Raw genomic sequence first — 15,239 nt, 5'->3', positions numbered from 1 at the left:
TGCTGTGCAATCCTTATGCCTAAATAAAAATATACATTTTAAACACTTGTGTTACACAGACCAGTTTATATCTCGTGTACCAATGACTATACACCAACATTAACACACAACATACAACGCAAAATACACACAGGGGTGGGCACTTTGCCACAGTCCCGAACCGAGTTCTGGCTACCCGGATCACAGTCACGCCTAATGTGAAGCCACGTACCTGGGTCATACCCGGGTTGACCTGAGTCGCAGCGACCCACCTCAGGATGTGGGTTGACACGCTTGGACCCGGATTGGGTGAGACGAGATGCATGATGGCCATTCATAAGCCGACAAAATAACAAACAGCCACGCCTGCGTGAAGGTTTCACTTCTACAAGGAAGATGTTTTTTCTGTTTAGTCATATTTTTGTTGATTGAGAAACACCATGAGCTGGATTGCAGGAGGGATGACGACACATTTGCTCTAATCAACATTTGGACCGACGGGTCAGTCCAGAGAAGCTTTGGTGGAAGCGTCAGTAACAAGCTACTTCCGGGGCATTGATACACACATTATGTATTTGCATCTGTCATGCAGATCAACCTTGTTTCATCAAAAGCAGTGTGAAATCACATAGCCGACCCGCATGACACCAGGTCTTGACCCAGGTAGGTTCTGACCCAGGTAGAGCATGCCAGTGCGAAAGGGGATTATCATTAGTACTGTATATTGTACTAACCGAAGGATCCTTAGTTAGTACACTACTTTTAGTTTGTTGCAATTCACCACTAGTGACCAGTAGCAGTCAGTAAGCTCCCAGCTATTCTTGTTTTTCACGCTCCATACAAACTCAGGTCATTCAAACAGAACCAGTGTTTCTTGTTTCCTTTCAGTTATGGTTTAAGTCGTTTTGTTTTGTAGGTGATTTGGTGTCCCGTGCAATGCATCACCTCCAGCCTCTGCACCTAAAGAATCACAGCAATGGCACCCCAATACACCACAAGCAAGGGTCAGCGTACTGGGAGCCTGAAGCCTTGTATACCCTCTGCTACTTCATGCACTGTCCACAGATGGAGTGGGAGAACCCCAACGTGGAGCCATCCAAAGTCACCCTACAAACAGAGAGGTACATCTTAAATACATGTGTTTGTGTTGCTGGTATGTATAAGACATGTACGCTTGTAATAGAATAGCAGCTATGAAAACATTTGAGTAAGTTTAGAGTAGGAATACAGCAGATTTTGATTTTTAACCATAAGGGTGACTTAACAAAGTGCATCCTGTGAGGATTTGTTTTTGTCTATAGCCTCCTAACTCCTCCTAATTCTGCATTACCACTTTTTGAGCAGTGTTTTTTTCAGTCAACGAAACTAAAACGAAAATGGTCAAAAACGAAAAAAAAAATTCTTAATGAAAGAGTAATAGAAATTAGAAAGCATTTAAGAACAGAGAAATAAATGTGAGAAATGAATATTCTGAGTTGTCTTAGTATCATTTCACGAAAAACGATATATAAATTGCACAGCCAAGCTGCAATAACTCCCTGCTCTGTGGCTCTGACTTGATTGAACACATGACTGAACTCACAGCTGTAAGTCCCTCCCCTCATGATAACGGGTAAAACCAGGCAAAGCTCAGAAGTATTGTAAAACCTTTAAAATATAAAAAAAAAAAATAATAACTTAACAACAGTGATCTATGGTGAATGCACATAAAGATGTGCCATGATAATTATTATTATTTTTTTTTTTATGGGGAGACGTTTCATCTTTGCTATATTCTATTAAAACAGTTTTGTAACATTCAATGCCCATATACTTATTGCTAAAGATTGCTCACCAGTGATAACTTACATATATTTGCAAATGTAATCATACATTCAAAATCAATTGGAGTAACTACATTTATTTATTTACTTGTATTTACTTTTGCTGGAGTAATTGCAACTAAGGTCCTGTCCACACTATGCTTTTAAGCCATATTAGTTGTCTTTAACATGGCTTAAAAGTGCTAAATACAGGTAGGGTCTACAGTACACAATGTTTAATACCGGACTCAAGAACCGGACTCAACACCACCTCAGGGTAGTCTCTTTACCGGTTCTAAATTAGATTGCATCAGGTAGTGTGCAGTTTGTCAGAAGTGTGGCCACTGTAATACCAAACTACATTTTTTGTGTATCCTCCAATATCCCAAAATGCTTTCTGATATGTTTTGGTGCATGGACATTACAAATACAGTATTCAGAACAGGCACCTGAAGGAATTCAGAACAACTGCTGTATTGTATACAATTTCTGAGGCTTATTGTAAAATGGTGGATCATGGAGCGACGTGATCAGATGCCGAAATCAAAGCACATTGATAGCTGGAGCAATGAAATCAGTCAAGGAGAACTTCAGAGCTCAAAATGAAACACACACATTATAATAAAATGTACATTGTGTTTTTAAGAAACAAAGCCATAAGGTTCATGTTAATAAACGCTGTGTCTTCCGTGGGCACGGGCTCCATATTTGCTGGGTGGTAAACATAAAATACAAAGTGCATGGTGAGATAATGTTATATTAAGTCCCACAGTCCATTGCGTTACTAGGAACTGTAACCAAACTATTTTAATAGTGTTTGTACACATTAAGCACAAAACGGTAATTTAGTGTTGACGCTTTGAGCTGGATTAATGAAAACGTCTTTCAGTATGGTTCTCAAGGAGTTGGTTCAGCATGGAGAATTACGATTGTCATGGACATATGGTCTGAATGGACTGTTTGCGTCATTTTTGGGAGTTTCTGCATGCTTCTTTGACCTTGTTTTGGAAACATACTGCACATCCTAACAAACCTACATAATCTCAATCATCTACACACAGGTGAGATGACTGCTGAGAAACTCGAGTCCAGTCTAAACTAACAGAATATTTCTGATCATAATAGATAATGAGAGCAACATGATCAAGGCTGTTAAATGTATGACATACAGGGATGACAATTCTTCATCTGGCTCAGAATCAGAAGACAGCAATGAAGATGGATGATACCATTTCTGAAGTGCCAGGAGAGGCTGTACAATTTTGCTGATTTCCCTGCCTTGCACACACTTTGCAGCTTGTCCTCAAAGAACTTGAGAAGCAGGCAAGTTACACACATCTGTTGGGCAAGGCAAAGCAGCTTGAGAAAAAGGTTAGAATGTCATCAATTGCTACACAGAAGCTTATTGAAGCATCTGGCAAAACCTTGGTTGTTGATTGTCCAACACGATGGAACAGTTCATTGTTCCTGATTCAGCGGCTGCTGGAGGTAAAAACTACATTGAATGAAACTCTAAATCAATTGGGCTAGGATTCTTTGCTGGCTAGTGAGTGGTCCAGACTTGAAGACATAAGTCTTCACCTGCTTCTGCCTTTTGCAGAGCATACTAGCTGCCTACAAAGTGATCGTTTTGCTCTTTTTAATGTACTGTCAACAATACTGGATTTAGAGTGTCATTTACAAGACACCAACCACAGCACCACACTTCAGAGTTTGCTGCTCTCTTTAGGCAAGATATTTGAACCATTACTGCAGCCTAGTTGTGTTGGATTTGAAGTTCTACTAGCTGCAGACTGTTTAATGGACCCATCAATTGCACCCTTACTTAGTAATCCTGAAATAAAAGTTCTACTGAGTGCTACCAAAGCCTACGTTAAATGTTAGGCAGCTGTTGATTCACCAGAACAATCTCAAACTGTCGACGATGAGCCATCTTCATCAGCTGCTTCTACTCCACCACCACTAAAGAGATTTCAATTTCTAGCCAATTTCTAGCAATGGTGGCCCATCCGGTACAAAGCCAACGACAGGAAGTTGTGAAAGTGAATGAGAGAAGTATATTGTTGAGTGCAAGAAAGGAAACTACTTTGACATCAACACTGAGAGGCCATTAATGTTTTAGAAAGGGTCCCAAAACATAATTCCACATTGCATCCTATAGGAAAGGAATTCAAATCTATCAGGTCTTATTTTGTTATATGCATATACCCTGTCTTAAACGAAGATGACACAAATCACTGGAATACTGCAGCAACATAGTCCCTGTTTATTAAACAAGCTAGGTTTGGTATTAACATAATCATTTTGAAAGTTTTTTATAGAAGGTTTAGTGTTTATTATAAAACTCTTAAACAATAATTAAACCTTTAACGATTAGATAAAATACATGTCTGCTCCTAGTTCAGCAATTTCTTTATATTTCACTGAGTAAAAGTTACCATAAGCATGTACCAAGGCATTGAGAAACTCAGAATAAACCACATTCTCATAATAATGTTTGGTTCCCTACAGGGCCATCATGATCTTTAGTCAGAAGAGGTTGAAATTCTGCGCATTTTGCTTTTACATGTTAATTATCCATCTAGCTTTCCTGAAACTACTTTCCTGAAACTACGTTCCTGAAAAGATCAGACAGGCTTTGCAAATTCCACCGAATACCGAATACTGATGTAAATAAGGCCCACTTTCGTCCAAGAGAAACTATACTCATTTGCTTCAGGCTTGTTCTGCATAAAGTGGAATTTCACCCCTGTTTAGTTTTGATGCTTTCCCATAAGCTGGCCTACAGTCTTTTTTTCAACCAGCTCAGCGTCTCTTGATCAACTGCGAGTAGTTTCACATTTAGAGATACAGGTTTTTGTTGTTTTGTTATACAGAAATCACCATTTATGGAATTTTAACTCACGTCAAGGGATGCTGTTTTGAAGCGTAAGTAAACCTTATTTTCTGAAAAGAGCAATACAGTTTGAACATTTATTTAAAACTAGCGGGACAAAACTCACAAGAATTATTGAACTGCCCCTGTCTATGGCTAGCTTTATCATTTGTATTTTTGCAAAACCTGTTTTCAATAAGGCATTCACCTTTTCACAGCTGTCTGTAAAGAGGATATGGAGTTTATCTTCGTGTTTTGTGCTCTCTACCAGTTAGAAGGTTTACAAACAGAAACAGTATGAGTTAAAATTTCATGAATGAGGGACCATAAAAATAGCTTTCTTTCACTTCCTTTACCTACAGTACCTGCATGTTGTTTGACTTCTCCATAAGCTGAGATCGCTTTTGGATTCTGCATGCCAATTTCAAGACAAAGCATTCAATATGAGCATTCTGGCAGCTTTGGTACCTTAATGAAGAGACTGCCAGTGAACTGAATGCATTACTCACTTAAACAGTAAGGATGACAAATGTGATTTAACTTTGACTGCAAAGTAACTTGCCTGGTGAAATGGCTGGCATGCTTGAAAAAAAAACATCCCCTGAGCTGAATGTTTCAGTATTTATTGCAGAACTTTAGGATATCCCAGATGGATATTGTAGCAGGGTAGCATTGGGAATGAGAGACTCAGAAACAAGAAGCTACAGTTTAAAAGCTGTTTGTGCATGTTAATTCATTACAATAAAGAAACAGGCATGAGGGCCAAAATACAAGATTATGGAAATCAACTTCTTAGTTCCACTCCACTAGCACGTTCTTAAGCTTGGATTCTGTGCCTAACAAGTGTTTTAAAAGGAGTCTGAAATAAAACATAAACAAATCTCAACATTTGATTGCCTGTAGCTGTAGTCTATTTTTATTTTGCCTGTCCACTTTTACTGGGATATTTAATTTAAATTAAAGGGGCATTTGTAACACAACTTAATAAGGGGAATGGCAAAAATCCAAGCCTGACAGGCATTTTAAAAGGAGTTGTTCATTCAAGAAAAAAGTGTACACAGACTTCACCCAACATTTGGATGCTTTCATTAAGCTGCTGCAGTAGAGAGCTCTGTTTGGCCAAAAATCCAAAAGTTTCAGATAGTTGAATATAGCCACATATTTACGAACAATTGGACCATTGTAGGACTCATTAACACTAGCCCAGATCACACACCTGCTAAAACAGACTGGCAAAGATTGGCAAAGCTGTGATATTACTCACAGATATTTACTGTCAGTGCTGCCTATCAGTGTCAAATACCTGATTAGCAGTATGCAGAGAGGGATATTTGTGCCTGCTTTTATATCTTGTTTCATATGACCCTCATTATAAAAAGCCATTAGAGATGAAGGCAGTTTTGTCTGTAAAAATGTGTATTATTAGAGGAGTAGGAGCCTGAGACATGGATTGAATGGATGGATAGAAATTGCATTAAAAAGAATAATAGGTCTTAACAGAACTAGGCCTTTTAAAATATAGTTCTCTGCAGGACTTGACTCTCTCAGTCTAGATATAATTCTGAATACTCTGTGACAGACAGATTGATCAGGGTAATAAATCTCCAGTAAAGCTGTTGCTGAAGAGGAGGGGGAGGGAGCTGTTGGCAGCATAAGGCTTGATGAATGCCTGTATCGCTGAGCATTTTATAACAATAACATACATTCAAAAGAATTACATTATTTTTAAAGTAACACTATGAAAGTGCAATTTGCTGCATGTCCAGGTATTTGATTATAAAACCAAGTCACAGCAGGGCCTAGTGTTCACTGTTCCGCAATGATAAGGTTTCAAATGCTTTGGGCAGACATTCTTTTGGACTCCTGGCTGCAGATGACTGCAGTACCCTTCAAGAGAGGATTCAACTAACTGATGTTGTACATGTTGATCTTTTTAGCCAAAATGTAGACTTGTTGCTGATGAACTTGTAGTTGTTAAACTGTTTACTGTTTTTGCACCTCATTCTCACTTGTTACAGTATATGGTGTTACATGGGTCTAATCTTTTTTTTATTTGTTGAATCTGTTTGTATTTTTTCTGAAAGCTGCTGCAGTTTTGTGAGCCTCTTGGCCAGGTCGCTGTTGAAAGTGAGAATCTGTTTTCAACTGACTTATCTATTTAAATAAAGAATTGGTTGATAAGACATGACTTATTAACAATAAAAGAAAATTATGCTATACTGACACTTTCTGTTGTTACATCTTTCTTATTTTCTTTTAACTATAGATATTAGTTTTCTGGGATATTTAAATAAAATGAAAGGGGCAATTTCAACACAACATTAAGAGGAATGGGAAAATTCCATCAGTACAGTCCAGAGTTTCTGTTGTCAGACCAAACAAAATTTGTCTTAAAGTCGCAGACGTGATGCCATTTGTCCTGTGATAAAATTTTACTTTCACTACAACACTACCTTTCACACCAGTGGCAACAGGATGTGCGCAATGTGATTGTATTGTCAGCTGGAAAAAAATCACTTTTATGATAGTCCTGTTATACAGCTAATAAAAATTTAAAATATATAATAGCTTTTCAGAATACTTAAAAATCGCATCGCAGGCAATTAAATCATTTTTTTTTTTTGTCGTGGTGCATTGCGTTGCACGACACATTCACTTGTCACATTGCGTCCGGTGTGTAGAGGCCTTAGTGCTTAAGAGAGAGAAAACTTCCAAAGTGCAATAGACAAAACAGGAAGCCTTTGGTCTTCAGTAAAACTGTTGAAATTATTATTTATTATTATTCTGTTGTTGTTGTTGTTGTTGTTGTTGTTGTTGTTTTTAAAGTATAATTAGCAAGGCATTCTGAGAGCTTCTTCTTTACAGTCAGGTCATGGGGGGATTATGTATGTGCAAGTATTTATTATTATTTTTGTTTATTTTTTAATTTCAAGGACAAAAAGTTAAATACAGTTAATACTAATGTGGATTACATAACTGAATTGAATGAATGAATATAATACTTACAAAAACATAGAGAATTCTGCTGTAGCTACAATGCACAGGATAATGAATAAGGCCAAACCTGAATCACATCTATGAACTTGGACTGGCTTGTGGTTTCACATCAATTAATTCCATGTTTTCATAGCTGAGTAAGTAAAGGATATAGCACCCAATTTGGATCTGATTTTACATGTATGTATATTTTATTCTATGAACGACCAGGAGAACAAAATATGATATTGCATAATGATGCATTTTCAATGAGAAATCACATCCTGCAAGCTTATAAGTAAACATGGTTGGAATTCCTTATCCTTATACTGAAGAAACGTGGTTTTGGGAGGTGAAGTTTTGGAATTGAGAACTGAGAGACCTGTTGATTTTATTAGACTTCTGAATCAAATATTAGCACCGGTATTCAAGTTTTTTATTTTTTAAACTAGGATACCGAACACTTCCTTTTTGTGCTGATCTGATTGAAAGTGAGGTATTACTATTATTCACGTCTAGCCCTTAAGGAATCCTTTGAGAAACTATGTGGAGCGTTGGGCTGGCTGAGTGTTCTGGGAAAGACATTAAGCAGAAAGCAGGACAGGGATTACAACAAAATAAAACCACCACTTCGCAGCTAAGCTGGTGTAAACAAGTGATCATATTGTACAGACTGCAAAGCATTCTTGTCTGAGTGTACTGGCACTCTCTCAACAAATGAAAGTTGATTTCTTGTTTAAGACCAATAAATTCTAAATAAACCCCTGCCCAGGACGATGAGATTCAAATTGTTTTGCTAAGCTCATTTCTCTAGGGACACCCTTCTAGTTTTATTTGGCCTTAAACAACAATGAGCAACCCCTTGATAATTCCTGTATCAAAGTCGCTTGGAACAAAAACCAGCAGGACAGTGGGTCCCCAGGACCAGGATTGAGAACCCCTGCCATCTAGAGCTGGGGTTCCCAAACTTATTTTTTTACCTGAGTCCCACCTGTTCAACTGCATTAGGGCACTGCGGCCCACTATTAGCACTTCTTAAGAAAATGACCAATTTAAAAAAAAAAAAAATTAAACCTGTAACTGATAATCGTGAAGAATTTTACTGGTTAAATTTTTTTTTTTTTAATTTGGACATTGTGACATTTGAAATACATTTAATATAAAATAACAATGAAAAGTAATATATATATATATATATATATATATAAGATATATATATATTACTGTTGTATAATCCTGAGTTGTTGCTCCTGTGGCCCACAGTTTAGGAAATTTGTGTCTGTTGATAATCTGCCTGCATGCTTTTTTAAAATAATCTGCCCCCCCCTTACAGGCCATTCTTGGTACTGCCACCCCTGATGGAGTGGATCAGAGTGGCAGTAGCCCATGCAGAACACCGCCGGAGTTTCTCAGTAGACAGTGATGACGTCCGACAAGCAGCAAGGCTCCTTCTCCCTGGAGTTGACTGTGAACCCCGGCAGCTGAAGTATGACTATAAGCAGTGGGAATATATAACTTTACCATTGATGGTTTGATCTGGGTCTGTTTAATACCAATTACATTGCAATGCAGGATCTGGTCAAACCAGGTATCCCCCAGTATTATAGGAGAATACAATACATACCACTATTGGAGCAATATAGAAAAGCTTCCTAGGAATTACATTACATATCACCTGTATTTGCCAGAAACATCTTAATAAATGTTCCTGCCCAACTTGGCCTGGTTTAAGACAGTTTATAGCTACTCTTATGCCGTTTACAATTCTTGTAACCCTTTCAGGATGGACGACTGTTTCTGTGCCTCTCGGAAACTGGACGCTGCTGCCACAGAAGCCAATTTTCTGCAAGATTTAGGATTCCGGATGTTGAACTGTGGCAGGACAGACCTGGTCACACAGGCTGTGTCTCTGCTAGGCCCTGATGGCATCAACAGCATGAGTGAACAGGTGTGGTGCTGCTTTCCCAAATTCAAAGTGCTTTAGCTATCTTTGGCAGCCTTTCCTTACCAGTGGTTACTTTCAAATAAGCATGTACAGAAGGATAGTTTCTATGCACTCTTTAGGAACAAAAGAATGTTATTCTTTTGGTTCTTGGTGTTCTGAAGTACTGGCAAATTCAGTTTATCTTGTTTACAGTAAATTAACATACATATCCATACAACTTGTTATAAATTGTATTAAATTGCTTTCACAGCATAGGTTTTGTCTGGTCATGGTATGGAACATTTTAAGTATGATTTCCTTTTTTCTGCTGTACAGGCCTTCAGTTCACTATGCTAGAATAGAAACCATTTAATGAATAGCATATGATTTTGTGACACTGTTTCATGGTAACTGAATAAGGTGTTTTTTCTATTTACCTGGGGATTTTCATATATAATTGAAAGTTACTATAAATGTATTTGTGTTGGCCGTGTGCTCTAGGGGATGACTCCTCTGATGTATGCTTGTGTTCGGGGAGATGAGGCCATGGTACAAATGCTACTGGATGCTGGAGCAGACATAAATAACGAGGTAAGGTAAATTCCTGCCTGTTTATTACCAGCACATGCACAAACAACAAAGAATAATGACTTAGCAGTGACAGTAAAGTCATTGATATTCAGTCTCCATTTTAAAAAATTGAAGACGACAAAGTAGCTTAGCCTCTAATAAAAGAAAATGAATGCAGAGATGAGGGTGAATGAAACATACTGATGTACTAATGTAAATGAACAGGTGGAAGGAAAATGCAGTTCAATTTTTATTTTACAATGCAAGGCTTACGCCACTCTCAAATTTCCAATGTGTTTTGTAGGTGCCTAACACAGTGCACAAATATCCATCGGTCTACCCAGAGACTCGCCACTGGACACCACTCACATTCGCAGTGTTACACGGACACATTCCTGTCGTACAGGTAGGAAAGTTTTCAGCTGTAGATTCATGTTCTGGTCTTGTAAAATATGAAGTTGTCACAACAGCACCGAGCAAGGAGCTATGTTTGCTCCAGCTTTCTTTAATTACCTGGTGATGGGCACTGGGGGGCAGTTTTCCTTCTTTTTTTTTCCTTTGAGAACGATAATGAATAGGTTAGCTTTATTAAGTAAATCTTATGGTTGAATTTGATATGATTAAATATAACTCAATTTTCAGCAGTAGTTAAATGTTTCTGGGTTTTTTTTTTCTGACATATATATTAGACACCTCAGACATCAACATGTTACCTCAGAATAGCCTGTATCCTAGCATAACAAATTGAATATGGAACCGGTCTTGGTATTTGTCTTTGTCTAGCTATTGTTGGACGCCAGAGCAAATGTTGAAGGTTCCTTGCAGCATGGAGCAGAAAACTATGCTGAGACTCCTTTGCAACTGGCTTCTTCAGCAGGTGAGCTGGAAAATCAGCCCACACAACCCCCCTCCCCCCACCCCGGTCATTTTACACATTGGCACAGACAGAAATTAAATAATGTACTGTTAGATGTTTTATGTTGGGAACCTGTCTTTTAGGGACCTATTGTATTTGCCTTTGCCCTTTCAATATTTGCTAAACAAATAGGGCCCTTAGACTTCTTTTGTATCTCATACATTTGACAAGCTTGTTTGGTCACATATTAGGTCTACCCAGTCCTGAACTAAGCTTTCTCATATTGGTTCTCCTCAGGTAACTTTGAGCTTGTCAGTTTGTTACTGGAGAGAGGAGGAGACCCCATGATTGGAACATTGTATAGGAATGGGATTTCATCTACTTCCCAGGGAGATATGAACTCCTACAGTCAGGCTGCTGCACATGGACACAGGTATGGTACTCATCATCTGTGCCCCCCATGTTTCCAGTTTAGATGAACAAAATTATAGAAACTATGCTAGGCTAGTATGTTTAGAAGATTCAAACCAAAGATGTGTTTTAACAGTAGAACATATGAAACAGTGTAGAATTAAAAACTTGTAAGGGTTGTTTGCCAATGTTAGTGTGTAAGATGGGGTGGTTCTATGGTTGTAGCTGAAAAAATCATGCAAAAAGGTACAGTACGATAGAGCTGTTATCTTCTGACCATAATTGTCATCTGGGGTGTTTGCTAACTTCATTTGATAGTAAAGTAGCCATGCCCTGCAGGAATACAGTGATGCAATATCCAATGGCTGGATTGCTCAAATGAAGAAAAAAAAACATATTCCTTTCTTTAGTTTTTACCTACAAATAAAACACACCATAGATTAACATGTAAAGGAAGATATGCATTTATTTTGTTTTTATTTATTCTTTGGTACAGGAATGTGTTCCGGAAACTCCTTGCCCAGCCTGAGAAAAGGAAGACTGATGTCTTGTCCCTGGAGGAGATGCTGGCTGAAGGGTCTGACCCAGCTGAAAAGAATCCTGGACATTCAGAGTCCAGCAGGAACAGCAAGGCCAAGCTCAAAGCCCTGCGTGAAGCCATGTATCACAGTGCTGAGCACAGCTATGTGGACGTCACCATTGACATTCGTAGTCTGGGTCCGTATACACCTGATTTCAATATAATCACCGACAGACAACCTTCAGCTGGTGCCCCATCAATACATCACATTTAAACAGATTACATTTCAAGATTACAGTCACTTATTTTCTGTGATGTTAATCTTTGTAGAAAGCATTGTAACAAATATACTATCATGGGCAATTTATACTGTGTAATGCTTTATACTACCCTGGCACTAACAAACACTAATTATGAATGATTATTAAGATGACAAATGGCTTAAAAGCTGTTTTTTTTTTGTTTTTTTTGTATGTTGATACTTACCCATAATTATTTCATAGTAGCCAACATCTCAAAAAAAAAAAATCTAGTTTAAACAGGACACCACACTTTTTTCCCTGTAAGTAAAGATAGATCTACAGTACTGTTTATTCAGATGGTGTGCCAAACGTAATTGTTGGGAAGGAGTTTTGTGACTGTTCTGTTGTCACTGTCCCTGCTCAGGCGTGCCCTGGACTCTCCACTCGTGGCTGGAATCCCTGCGCACCTCCTTCCTTCAGCACAGGAGACCCCTCATCCAGTGCCTGCTGAAGGAGTTCAGCTCCATCGAAGAGGAGGAGTACACTGAAGAGCTCATTACCCATGGGCTGCCGTTGATGTTTGAAATTCTGAAAGCCAGCAAGGTATACCAGTACCTTAATTAAGAATCTTTATTTGTTTCTAGGAAGTTAATTCAACTTGATACCTGATTGTCTGAGTTATTGAAAATGATGTCTTTGGAATTATTTAGTAGGATAGAATTTTCCATGGACATTTAATAAGTTTTTCCACATTACACAGGTTACACAAACAATGATGGTTGCTAGTGCATTATTTTCATTAATATAATGAATCTTGGTTGTAAATCTCCCTCACGACTTGTGAGGGCATTAAGTAGCGCAAGTAGAGTCCTTTGGACGGGCTGGCCTGACATTTCTTTCCCAGGGTCAGGAAGTTGGTCAGTCTGGAAGAAGGCGAGACTCCGTTGCAAGAATGTATTGACCCGGAATTGAAACGACATAGCAGCTGCAGATTGTAGAGACAGCTGCACTTGTTTAACAAGGGGTCATGCGTGACAACAAATAAGGGGACAGAGAATTGCAATCTATTCCTTCGCTTGGTTTTTGATAAAGAAACTGGAAAGACCGTGAGAGACCCAGTGAAAGCTGAAAGAGTATTCGTGAGTGTTTTGTTTTTTGTCACTGTTAGTAATTGTCTTTGTTTATGAACCACCGGGCGGCTAACACATACCTGGAGCTGTCGCCATGGGCCAGCACAAAGCCGGAACAACACTACACCACAGTGACTAAATCAATTGTTATCACCCACCACGAGCACTACTGCATGCACCCAGACTGGTGACCGTGTCTAGTATTATTGTGGGGCAGATAATGTGTATTTTTATTTGGGCTGCAATCCCTTGTCATTTCTACCTCCATTGCCGGAGCTTATTGATGGGTCGCCAGACTGGGATTTACAAATAAAAAGCCCCCTTTTCCAAACGGATTACAGTTTCCTGTCTGCGTTTATTCTTGCACTACATCACCTCTGCACCTGTTCTCACTCAGCAGCCACTTTGTCACAATAAGTTTTATTTTTTATTGATTTATTTAGTAACAATTTAAGATACATGTGCAGTGGTCCTGGCATGGTCACAACAGAGGGCTGCGTATGTTATTCAAAGAGAATAAATAGATGTTAATAAAGGGATGTTGGGATCTAGGAGAGGCACCTAGCTCACCAAGGCTCTCTAGAACCAACTACACATTGGAATGCACATTGGATATCTTTTGTTTCAGCATGAATTTGGTGCTAAGTACTGTACTAGGAATGTGTTTTATTGTCTATAAAATCCTTACTCAAGCACTAATTAGTTTCACCTGAGCAATAAACTGTAGGGAAAGTAAATTCCACTGTAAGTGAGATCTGACATCAAAGGTACGTTTTCCATATGAGGGTATGCGTACCCCTGGGGGTACTTCTAAGAGTCACAGGGGGTAAGCAGGACTACTCAGAAATGCAAAAGTAAAAATGAAAGTAAAAGTAAATTATTATATATTATCGCTAAACCGCTGTGCATAAATATTTCATTTTTGTTTACCAGTTCAAAGGTTACAGTCTAATTACTGTAAAGTTTTATACCACCTGTACGCATTTCCACTCTGATATTAGGCTGGGTGAAGCAGGCGTCTAGAGATTTTGCCTATGAGGAGCTCTCTGTGCCGCTCATGAACTTTGCAGTTTTCAACTCGTCACATTATTGAATATTAATCAGTGAAGCATATTCTTTCTGCATGTTTCAGAAGTACATTTTTTTAGAAGTGCATTACTCATACTTTGATGTTTTGTGGTTTGTTTGTTTATTTGGCGTGTGGCTGCATTTTAGCAACACCAATGGCAGCTGGCTGAATTTATTTTCGGTGTTTGTTTTGTACATCCAGTCCCTTTAGATAATTTTTTATGTTGACTTCATAAAAATTTTATCTTTGTTAGTTATTGTAGATTTTTCTTGAGGTTAATGTTTTTGATGTTGTAAATATTTTAAAAGGCAGACATAATCATGCTGAGATGGGAAGTAAATGGTAACATGATAAACATTTGTAGCACAGGCTATTTTGGATTATTTATAATAACTTGGCCGATGAATATGAATACGTGTGTTTCCAAGGGATTCCCAAATACTGGCTTTTTATTTTGTGCACCCAAAGTCTTGTAATTAAAAGTTTAAAAAATGTATGTTTGGTATTCTATCCGAAAACAGCAGTTTCCCAGTCCCAAACTGTTGTGACATAAATTAAATATTAAATAATTTAACCTCCTTAAGCTGAAACCTGACAAGCGGTACCATGTTTAAAAAAGTTCAAAAACCGCTGGTCTATAGGAAAATTCTGATTCTTCATTATTGTCACCAAGCTGAAGCCTGAACTGTAACATTTGAGTCCGATATATATATATATATATATATATATATATATATATATATATATATATATATATATATATATATATATATATATATATATATATACTTTGATTACTTTGGAAATTACTTTTTCAGATATGAGACACACTGGAAATTGAAAGTAATAAACAAACCCACCTGGTTTCCATGAATGTAACTGTTC

General features: G+C 38.0%; 1 protein-coding gene across 1 annotated transcript in view; it reads left to right on the top strand.

The window, feature by feature from the left end:
- LOC121318400 (ankyrin repeat and BTB/POZ domain-containing protein BTBD11-A-like) overlaps nucleotides 1–15,239 on the top strand; it is a 96,032-nt gene that overhangs the window by 74,073 nt on the left and 6,720 nt on the right. Inside the window, exons 3-11 of the mRNA XM_041255012.1 lie at nucleotides 896–1,100; nucleotides 8,966–9,118; nucleotides 9,415–9,580; nucleotides 10,058–10,147; nucleotides 10,431–10,532; nucleotides 10,910–11,003; nucleotides 11,280–11,415; nucleotides 11,890–12,110; nucleotides 12,580–12,758. Coding sequence (XP_041110946.1) covers nucleotides 896–1,100; nucleotides 8,966–9,118; nucleotides 9,415–9,580; nucleotides 10,058–10,147; nucleotides 10,431–10,532; nucleotides 10,910–11,003; nucleotides 11,280–11,415; nucleotides 11,890–12,110; nucleotides 12,580–12,758 — 1,346 coding nt within the window. The remainder of the gene's footprint in view (nucleotides 1–895; nucleotides 1,101–8,965; nucleotides 9,119–9,414; nucleotides 9,581–10,057; nucleotides 10,148–10,430; nucleotides 10,533–10,909; nucleotides 11,004–11,279; nucleotides 11,416–11,889; nucleotides 12,111–12,579; nucleotides 12,759–15,239) is intronic.

This window comes from Polyodon spathula, chromosome 7 (genome assembly GCF_017654505.1).
Source record: "Polyodon spathula isolate WHYD16114869_AA chromosome 7, ASM1765450v1, whole genome shotgun sequence".
Taxonomy (NCBI): domain Eukaryota; kingdom Metazoa; phylum Chordata; class Actinopteri; order Acipenseriformes; family Polyodontidae; genus Polyodon; species Polyodon spathula.
The sequence above is the reverse complement of the archived record's forward strand: the minus strand, read 5'-3'. Positions and strand labels throughout refer to the sequence as shown.